Genomic DNA, 11,458 nt, shown 5'->3' with positions numbered 1-11,458 from the left:
TGAGAACTAGTTCAAATAATTTGCAATATGCGAGTGTGTCAAAGAAGCTTGAGAGATTCTTCAAACTATTCATGAAGGTTAAAACTTGGTAAGAACATCCAAACTCCAAATGGTAACAACTATGTTCGAGAATCTTAGGATTTGAGAAGATGAGATGATAGCCATATTCAATGCCAAGTTAATGGATATTGCAAATCAAGCCTTCCAACTCAGCAAAAAATACTTGGATAAAAAGCTAGTCCAAAAGACTCTGAGATCTCTACCAAGTAGATTTGATGGTAAAGTCTACGCAATAGAAGAAGCCAGAGACATCATGACTATGAGACTTGACTAGTTGATGGGATCTTTGCAAGCATATGAGATGAATCTAAATCTCGAAAGAAAAAATAGAAGATATAGCTTTGAAGGTAAAAAGCAAAAAAAGAAGAAGGAACTACAACAAAGCTAATGAAGATGAAGAAGATAGTAAATTTGTTTTCTATCAAGAAAGTCGCACAAGATGATCGTAAAAATAAAAAGACGTATGGATGTGAAATTCTAGAGAAAAGATCCTCCTAGTGAAAAAAAGGAAGAAGTTGAAGATCATCAAAAGAAAGTCAAGTGTAGAGAATATGGAGGATTTGGACATTACCAAGCCGAGTGTGCTAACACTCTCAAGAAGAAAAGAAAGTCGCTCAACGCTAGATGGAGTGATTATTTAGATGGTAGCATGGAAGAAGATGATGAAGGAAGTCTTAGGAATCATCATACATCATTTCCTGCTGTGATGAATGGATCCAAGCTTATTACAGAATATGTTGCAATATCAGCTACAACATCCACAGAAATTGACAGTGAGTACAATGAGGTAACAAAAAATAATCTTCTCAAAGGTTATAAACTCATGATGAAAAAATTTAATGAAATGATGTTGCATAACAAATGGTTGGAGGAAGAGTTGAGTATATCTATAGAAACGCTGTGCAATGCTACGAAGACCTCAGACACCATGAATAATGGTAAAGCCAAGCTTGACAATATTTTATCAGTTGAAAGAACAAGTAAAGCCCTACATGGTATTGGGTATATCGGAGAAAGTTCAAGTGTCAAGATAGAAGGTTTAGGAGATGTGTTTGTCTAGTCAACTACTCAACAAAACAATGATGAGAAGCAAGTCAAAATAAAGGAACAACCGAAAAGTGAAATGCTTACATGCTTTCATTGTGGAGAGACTGACCACATAAGACTCGTGGAAAAATAGTTAGACATGAGCAGGCAGTCATCAAAAGGAAAGTCAGAGGAAAGACTATTGTAATTAAGAAAATAATGGATCCAAAAAGATTAAAACCAAGAGAAGATGTCGAGGTCTCCAATTCTGATATGAAGATGGTGAAAAATCGGAAAGGTATAACATTATGTTACAACCAAAGAAAGTGTTGACCGAGACTCAAGTCAATAAAGCAAAAACACTCCAACGAGTGAAAATTTCTTGTTGTCTTTCAAAGTTAAAAAAAAACAAAAAGAAATAAAAAAAGGGGAAAAATAAAAAATATATATTAAAAAAAGGATGGATTATTTTTGAAAAAGATATATATATATATATATATTGAAAATATGAAAGGATGCCTTAGAAGTTATAACTAATTAAAGGGGCATAAAAATCCTAAATCCCAATTTATTTCCAAAGTGTTTTTGAAATTAGAAGAAGAAGAAGAAAAAGATGTTCGATGATAAAGACGAAGAGGATGACCCGACGTGCTCCTGCAACCCTACAAGAAATTGTTGCTTGTTTATTGAAGAAATAAGGTTGAGAGGGACCAATTCTAGAGGGAGTCCATTAAGAGAAGAAGAACCAGAAGATTTGGCGAAAGCGGTTGTCCCCTTTGTTTCTTTTCAAGATGCTGAAGTAGTGGAAGCAAGAACATCATCACAGAATGTGCCCACTGGTGTCAAAGACAGAGATGATCTCCTTAGATGGGTATGAGAGTCATTTCCAGGAGCCTATATCCAGAGAAATGAAGAAGATGAACAGGATGATTCAACTACAGTTCCAGATGAAGAAGGTTCAGAGGATCAACAAGGTGGAGTTGAAGATGATGCAGAAGAAGAATCAACCCCAGCATAAGCAGAAGAGGATATCGAAGAAAGAAGTATATATGCTCCCACTAGTGCTGAAGAAAAGGTAGTTGCTATTCTAAGTGAAGTCCTGAATAATATTCACCAATATATTGATATACCTGCAGATATTGAACATGTTGTAGCACAAGTTACAACAGCTCCTATAACATCAGAGAGTTTATATAATTATGATGAGATCCCACTCAGAGATCGTCTCTCAGAAGAAGAAGGCTGCAAAGGAGTCCAAGAGGAAGTCTTTCTCTCCTGAAGTTAAAGTCTCTCCGAGGCCCAAATGAAAATGCACTGAAGCTGCAAAACAGGGGGAGAAACCATCATCAAGTTCTAAAAAGGAAATGAAGAAGAAGGCAACTCAGCATCCTGAAGACAGTGATGAAGACAGATTCCTTGATAAAGATCTAAGAAGAAGTTTTGAGTCTGTTGTAGAAAGAGGAATTGTGGTTGAAAGGGTAATAGATACGACTGCCTTCGAGAAGTATGGTCTGACTGAGTTGCTTAAAGAAAGAAGCCTATACAAGTCTGCAACATTTGTTGAGAGCTACAGCTTGTCTCTAGTACAAGAATTCTACAGCAATTTACTGCCATCTGATAAAGGCATCTCTAGAGTCTTTATCCGAGAAAAATGGATTCCGTTTACCCCAACTAGTTTGAACAAATTTCTAGAGTTCAAATCTGAAGTAAAAGGGATCTATGAAGAAGGGCTAGAGCTGAATGAGGAGGTTCTGAAAGATATCACTGGAGGAAGGACCGAGTCATGGGGAGAACAGTCAAGACTTCCAGCCTCCACCCTCACAGCTAAGTACAATGTTCTATTTAGACTTGGCATCTTGAATTGGCTACCTATCCCACATAATTCTAGCATAGTGAAGGAGCTGGCACTCTTGCTATATGCTGTTGGAACTGGCAAAAAGTTCAATCTCAGAAGGCTGATCTTTTAGAATATTGTGAAAAAAAATAGATTGTACAAGCTCCTCAACATCACTTAGGTACCCTGTACTGCTATCATAGTATTTGTTACAATATTGAGTACAACTCAGGAAGGGAGAAACAGTCACAGCAGTGAAGCAGCTGAAGATTTCTCAGAAGCTGTTCACCCTAGGTAAAAAATTGATTTACTTGTAGGGAGGGTGTCTCCACCACCAATGCCTGAAGATGTAGAAGAGACGAATCTACTAGTCGAAGAAGAATATGAGAAGATGTTGAAAGAACAACTAGAAGATGCGGAGAGGAGGCAACGATCACTGTTTACAGAACTATTCATCATAGCCCGACAGAAGCAGGAGATTCTATCTCGCCTCGAAATCTTTAAGAAGAACAAAAAAAGAAAGGTTGATGCCAACGAGTTAGGGGAAGATGATGACCAGGAGACTTGAAGGCAGGGGGAGTTGCAACAAACGTTGTACCAAGACTTGCAACATTTGGAAGAAATTTTGGCATAAATTGTGTCACAAAGGGGGGAGAACATTGCCACAGCTCTAGACTGTTTTTTTTTAACATTTGGTCTTATTGTTCTAAACATTTTTGTGTTTGTCAGTTCTTTATGTTTAATCGTATTTTGTCTCACTAGTTGCAGTTTGTAATATTTTCTCAGTAATTTGTTAACAACTAGATGAAATCTTGTGTCAGTCCTGGTTTCTGTTCTCCAGTTGATGTTGTAACTGGAAGTCGTAATAGTGTAGTCTAGTCTTTGTCCCAGTCAGTGTTGTAAAAGGATGTTGTAACAGGAGTCAGTCTGGGTGTAGTAGCAGTTGTGTCAAATTATGCCAAAGGGCTTGTTAGTGAAACCACACTATAATTGGTATGATTTGACACATAGTCAAGGTGACGTGGCAAACTTTGTGACAAGGCATGGTGACATGGCAAGGCATGGTGACATGGCAAGGAGTCTTGACTTGGAGGCAAATATCTTGAAGATCTTGGTGGAAATATTTTTGGCAATGTATTACAACTTTAAGACAAGATCATATCAAAACCATATTTAAGGTGATTTGATTGAAGACTAAATATGGATAGAGCTTAATTGAAGAAATACCTATCAATGGTGCGATTGAAGACTATTGATGGTATGATTTGAAGAAATGTTAATGAGGATGATTGAAGACTATTAAGGGACTATTAAGGGCAAGATTTGAAGACATGCCTATTGTTGGCATGATTGAGTTGATTGATTGAAGATCTTTTTTGGGAAAATTTAAAGACCAAACTTGGGTGAACTGAAGATCAAGTTTGGCAAGTTTCGTGAAGACGCACGAGGACGTGCGACCCTTGCGAGGGGACTGCGTGATGAGGAGCTGAGAAGGTAGGCTAGTTGTCGGCAGTCGAGATCGGGAGATTTGGCTACACCGACTTAGACTAAGCATGACCAGGAGGTTGATGGGTCATGAGGTCGTTTGCAACGTAACCAGAACTCGGTCAAGTCAGCAGTCAGGGCTATGCTGCAATTCATGTTACAACAGGAGTTGCAATAGCTAATTTCTGAAGGTTTATAAATTAATAGATGCAGAGATTCTAAAAGAGGTATGTGTTATATTTGAGACATTGAGGCGTCTATATAAGCTACTTTGCTCTGAGATTGTGTGTATCTCTTGTGGAGGAGAGTGTGTGAGCACTAGACAATCTAGAGAGGGTGGTGAACTTTATTGTTGAGAGAGTGAGTGACAAGTGATTGTACTCATCTATTTTCACCTCTTTTATTGGATTGTTTATCTCCGGACTTGGCCCCCAGATGTAGGCGAGTAAATACCGAACTGGGTTATCAATCTTATGTGCCTCCTTTCTTGTTTGGTTTGTGTGAGCTTGCATAAGTGTTTGAGTGTTTCTCTAAAACCACAAACCACATCGACGGAACTAACAATATTATTTATCAATCATAAATATATATATATATATATATTTATATATGTATGTATATATTACATATTTCCTATGGTTGAGTTACGATAAATTGCTATGAGTGTTTAAGCATTAGGTAGATTTTTGATAAATTTCATCATCATTTGATAATTATTATAATTGAAGCTATAAGTATGGGTTAAGTACTTCATTGTATTAAAATTATTTCAGTATAAAAATAATTAAAGTGATAAGAGTAATTATTATATATAGTGATCATTTAAAGTAAATCCTACACAATTTCTTATTTCCAAAAACCATATTTTTTTAAAAAAAATAATAAACGTAAACAAAATATCAACAAATGATTTAAATATAAAACTTAGTCTTAAAAACTTTTATCTACAATTTCTAGAACATTAGTTTTAGAATAAAATATAAAATTTAGTTGTTACTTGTGGCCAATGATTTGAAAGAATAATGGGCAGTGTTGCTTGTTACGAGAATCCTTCAACTAAATAATTTATAAAAAGCAAGATGTTTAGATATTTATATACACAATTAAGATTATAACATGTAATTGTTACATATGAGAAATAACTAATTTATGATAAAATCAAAATATATTTATATGGAACATGTCTGTTATGAAAAAGAAGTACAAAAGAACAAGAAGAGCTAGAGTAAGAGAAAGAACAATTCGGAGAGAAGAAAAACTTCATTCCTTAGTTGAAAATCCAATCCTCTCTAACCTTTGATATATATATATATATATATATATATATATATGAAATAACATCGACTGCTTATAAAGTTAGACTAGAGTTTGATTGTGGGAACCGAACTTATAAATAATCTAACGGCTAGGATCCTTTCTCACTTCTCTTCTTGCAAATCAGAAAAACTAAGTTGAGTCATTTCAATTATTAATGATAAGACAGCAACTAGCTTTGTTGATTGAACAAACCAATTTAACTACTTTTGTCTAACAAAACACCCGCTTCTTCACTCTTACAACACCTTACTCACCTTCTTCATAACAACTCCGCATGTAATCTTAGTTAGCTATTCGTTTATAATGAAATATTTATAGAATGAGTTTTCTCTAATATAAAAGTTGTAAAAGTTTTTCTTAAGGGATTTTTGTTGAAGAAAAATTGAAAAACAAAAACATTCACCATCTCTAAAGTAATGTGAATATATGAAGACATATGGATGGCCTTTTGATGTGCTGTAAATAGAGGTGAGAAGCATCAAAAAGACACATGGATAGCCTTTTAATGCACTGTAAATCGAGGTGAGAAGCATCAAAAAGACGGTTAAATTTTTGAGGAGGTCACTGTGTTTTGGTCAATTTCCACTTTGGTCATCATTTTTCAATTTGTATCAAAGTGGTCATCTGAATTGATTTCATTTCACCGACGGGTCACTCTTTGATTTCCGCCAAATTTAGTCGGCACGTGGCAGCCGGAGTAGTCACGTCACATTAAATAAATTATTTCCTCACACCCGTGGGACTTGACAAGTCAGCAATTTCCACGTCATTTTAATTAACCCACTCAACAAGCTAAGTCAGCGCACAGTCACCATCTTCTTCACTTCCCTCTTTCAAGTTCATGTTTTTCAAGAGAGCTAAGGGAAGAGAATCGCTGACGAGAATCGGTGGGACGGTTTTCCCCAGTCGGCTGATGGGAAACGAAGCGAAAGATTGGAAAAAGAACCTAGACCTTCGTACTTTAGGGCATCGATCGGATGGAGTTGAAAGTTAGGGCATGTGAGTGAGTTCACAGGGAATGCTTGTAGAAGTGATTTTGGAGTTTTTTTTTCATGATTGTATAACCCATCCGGTCTTCAGAGGAAAGTGGAAGAGAATGGCTAGTGATGTGCGGTGAGATGATGTTCTAAAAAGCAATCATAATTTTCTTGCGCTTTGAGATTATAGGTCATAGATTATACATCAATCATAATTCTTTTTATGTCTTGGGTTGAGATTATGGCTACAGACTTTTATACGTGTTGTAATTATACATCAATCATAATTCTTTTCTGTGTAGTTTGAGATTATGGTCATGATTATACATGTTGTAATTACACATCAATCATAATTCTTTTATTTTTGTGCGGTTTGAGATTATGGTCTACAGATTATACATGTTGTAATTATACATGTGTGCAATGAAAAACCATGGATGAATTGCTGCAGATTAATAGTCTTGAATTGTTGCAGATTTCGATTCATAGTCTTGAGCTGGTACATATTGCAGATTCATAGTCTTGAATTGCTGCAAAATTCATAGCCTTAAATTGCTGCAGTATTGCGATTCATAGTCTTGAGTTCGTCGCAGATTAGCGATTCATAGCCCTTGAATTGCCGCATTCATAGTCTTGAAATGAATTTAATTAAAAGTGCTGAATATTGCAAGTTTATACAACTGTTAATGCTATTCTGAAGATAAAAAATAAAAGTACAATAACTCAACCATCATAATGGGGAAGACCACATAATAATTTGAACTCGAATATATGGTCTGCAGTATTCGTGTTTAAGATATCCAGCTTTTGATCCGAATAGTATTCTTGTCCTTTAGCATCGAGAAGCCCTCACAGTAAAATGGACAACCCTTTCTGCTATAAGCCTTACATCTAACCTTACTATTAGGCCTGAAATTCATCACAACCCTATTTTTTACCCCATAATTTTTCAACGCTTGCTTGAATTGTGAAAAACTCCCAAACTTCATCCCTATGTGAAAATGAGGATCCTTCATATCCTGCCTCTCCTCGGGATTCGAGGATATCCGGCCTTGGGTGGATTTATCTCATCCTCATCGGGCTAGGAACATGATCGAGATCATCGATGCACGACATCAGGCGAGCACCTCCTCCCGATCAACACCTTCTTCTCTACTAGTTTCCTCCCCGACGCTTTTCAGCTCTTCGAGCTCATCGCCACGATCTTCATTCCTATCAACCCCACCCATCATCCTCCTCACTATTCAAACTATAGTCGAGAGTACAATATCACTCCCATTGGCTTCCTCATCTTCAGGATCTTCATCTACATTGGTCCCGCACACCTTCATTGCCTACATTTTCTTCAATTCATGTTCCCTCGCACATGTTCGTGGGTCTTCATTCAAATGATTAACTTGTTCGATTCATGCTTCCCCGCACACCTTCATTGCTCGCATCTTCTTTCGCCTTCGTGTGTCTTCATTTAAAATGATTAACTTTGTACTGATTCATGTTCTTCAGGATCTTCTTCAACTTGATCAATGTCTTCTGATCCATGTTCTTGCACAGCTTCATTCATTTCTTCTTCTTTAGTATCTTCATCTAAATGACCAGCTGTTGTACTTGGACGTCCTACACATCTTCATTGCCTTCCAAATCTTCCTCACTCTCAATGTAAATGATCACATTGTTGCATTTGGACCCTCATTCAATAGCTTCACATAAATACTTATATGCCTACTCTGGCCCACATTCGAAGCCATTCTAATGACATCTGAATCACTTTTTATTTCTCTCACACTACTGCTGCTTTCACAGAACCAAAAACTGCATCCCTCTGTGTAAATACTCAACTCACGGGCCATATGTTCAAGCTCTATTCTTGATAAAAAATCACCATCACAGAAGTCCACAACACCTGCCATCCTATACTCACTCCTCTTTTGAATGTCACCCATCCCGGAGAACATGTGTATTGAAAAATAGTCAGCAATTGGAACTGGCAACATCAAAGCAAAGTGTGTTAAAAAAATTCATCATATAATAATAACCCTCAAAACAATATTTTCCTCATCAATTGAAAGGGCTACACAACTATCAACTATCAATAAAATACAACATCACTGATAATTTCCAATTCACAACCCATTCAAAATTAGGATTAGGTCATTTGAAAAAGTAGTGTTTAATCACAAGAGACAACACCCCCCAAAAATCTTCTATGCCATGCTTCTTAAAAATGTTCACAAGTGTAAAAAAACAACTATGGATGTAATCAATTCCACAAAAAACCAAATTTAACATGTTTGTTGACAATCTTCTTAAAAAAGTTTGAACACCTTTCATAGATTTAAGACATTCCCACTGGTGCTTCATCTTGAGCAAATCAATGTACAAAACGATAAGTTAATGTGACTTACGGTATACTGGAGCTTCATCTTGTGCACCTCTTACCCGCCAAGCGTTCGACATGATGTACGGAGATGGCTACCACCTCCGTGTCGTGCCCTAACTCCAATCATTCGCAAATAAAGAATTTGAACTCCCTCCCTCTTCCTCTCCCCGTTTCCCCACAACTCTCCGGTGATCGGGCTTCGATGATCGGTCTGTAAGTTAGGGATTGTAGGGTCGGGTATAGGGCCCTCTCACGAGAGAAGGGAAAGAGGAGAAATAAGAAGATGGTGACTGTGCGCTGACTGAGCTTGTTGAGTGGGTTAATTAAAATGACGTGGACTTGCTGACGATATCAAGTCCAGAAACTGCGTGTGAGGAAATAATTTATTTAATGTGACGTGAGCTACTCCGGTCCACATCAGCTAAATTTGGCTGGAAATCAAAGAGTGACCGCTCGGTGAAATGAAATCCAGATTCGGATGACCACTTTGATACAAATTGAAAAATGATGACTTCAAAGTGGAAATTGGCCAAAACACAGTGACTCTCCTCAAAATTTACCCTCAAAAGACACATGGATGGCCTTTAATGCACTGTAAATCAGGTGAGAAGCATAAAAAGCCACGTGGATGCCTTTTGATGTGTTGTAAATTAGTTTGAATTAATTATAATTTAAGTGTTAAAATTTTGGGTTGTATGGACTAAAATTATGTACTACCAATTTTGATTTATAAAATACTAATTAAAATAGATATGTTGTAGTTAATATGGTTGTTTTAATTAATAATTTATATTAATTCATGATTGATATTCTTAAATATTTTTAAATTATAAAGATGATATATTAAATTCATTAAATTTATTTAATTTTTGCGAAAATATATTATTATTATATTTTATTTCAAGTTATTTTGCTTGATTAATTCAAACTTAAATTTTAATTTTGCTTCAAATAATAATCAATTAAATTTTTTTCGTAAATTTCCATCTAATCTTTTCATTTGTAGAAAATAATTACATGATATATAAGTTGAAATATTTCACTAAAGAAAAATATAAAATATTTTAAAGTTTTCTTTTTGTGAGGGAAGAAGAACAAACCAAATTTTAGGACTTACATGTAATAATTTTTGCATGAAAGGGAAATCATCCACCTTGATGAAATTAAAGTAAAATAAAAACTATCTTACAACAAAAAATAATCAGTATATTTTTGGGGTTTGTAATTTGTTTTTAATTATTTATTTGTGAATCATATTAAAAAAAATGTTTCTTTGTTTTATTTTCCTTATTTTTTGTAGTTTTCCTTTATATTCTATTTGGTTTCCACAGGATATCAATTCAAAGTTATTTTTAAATAACTTAATTTTTATAAAATAAAAAATAAGAACAAATTATCATTGATAATAATACCCATTATTCAAATTATCATTGTTAATAATACTCCAAGTTATCAATTCAAAGTAGCTTTTTGTTTTTTTTAGGTTTACATTCACGAAAAAATGGTGCTCATCCAATAAGAGTGGTTATGATCACGAGAATAATGAATTTGATAAAATAATAATGATACTATATATAGAGATATATAACATTATAATAAAATCATACATGTACCTATAATTATTGTGTTCATCTCGAGAAAATTTGTTTATCCATTGCAAGGAGAAATTTGACTATACGATGATGATGATGATTATTATTATTATTATTATTTGACAAAGTGGATAATCTATGTGAACAAAGAGCATGCTTAATTAAATCCCACCGAGCCTTTACCCCATGTAATGGGGACTCACTATCTACATCTACCATAAGGGACTTTACTATGTTTAGTACAGATTTGAACACCGTCCTCTATATAAGGACTCACTATACCCACCATAAGGGACTTTACTATCATATTTTTGTGGCCATGTCTGTCACATTTGTGGCCATCGAGTGCAATCAGGAGAATAGTTTTGTGGCACAGCAGTTACACATTTGTGGCCATTAGTCCAACCGGAGAATAGTTTTGTGGCCAGCAACGTTATAACTTTTGTGGCCATAGCCGGTCGCGCTTAACACCGGTTTTACAAAGTACGGCGAGCGGAAAGAAGTCCGTTTCGGCATGACCCCGGATGCTACGGTGAAAGTACTGCTTGGAGCGAGACGATACAAACCCGAGTTTGTTATCTCTCAAAAGAAAAGATGTAATAAATCGTCAGATGATGTGTTTTAGCGATTAGTCGTTAATGTTTAAATATAGTATTTAGCATTGAGCGGTGTTTATTTTCTGTTTACAAGTATTCTTTAAAGTTTAAACATTTTTTTTTCTGTTTAAGTACATGTGATACCGTTTAAATATATAAGTTAAATGTTTAAATATAGTGAAATTGCCAAAAAA

At 35.3% G+C, this 11,458-nt stretch overlaps 1 protein-coding gene across 1 annotated transcript; it reads left to right on the top strand.

Moving 5' to 3' along the window:
- The first annotated feature begins 1,940 nt into the window (after positions 1 to 1,940).
- On the top strand, positions 1,941 to 3,053 carry LOC120268578. Its single transcript, XM_039275914.1, has 3 exons — positions 1,941 to 2,129; positions 2,271 to 2,372; positions 2,418 to 3,053. The coding sequence occupies exons 1-3, from the start codon at positions 1,941 to 1,943 to the stop codon at positions 3,051 to 3,053; spliced, it is 927 nt and encodes a 308-aa protein (XP_039131848.1).
- Positions 3,054 to 11,458: the final 8,405 nt, after the last annotated feature.

Source organism: Dioscorea cayenensis, chromosome 9 (genome assembly GCF_009730915.1).
Source record: "Dioscorea cayenensis subsp. rotundata cultivar TDr96_F1 chromosome 9, TDr96_F1_v2_PseudoChromosome.rev07_lg8_w22 25.fasta, whole genome shotgun sequence".
Classification (NCBI taxonomy): domain Eukaryota; kingdom Viridiplantae; phylum Streptophyta; class Magnoliopsida; order Dioscoreales; family Dioscoreaceae; genus Dioscorea; species Dioscorea cayenensis.
The sequence above is the reverse complement of the archived record's forward strand: the minus strand, read 5'-3'. Positions and strand labels throughout refer to the sequence as shown.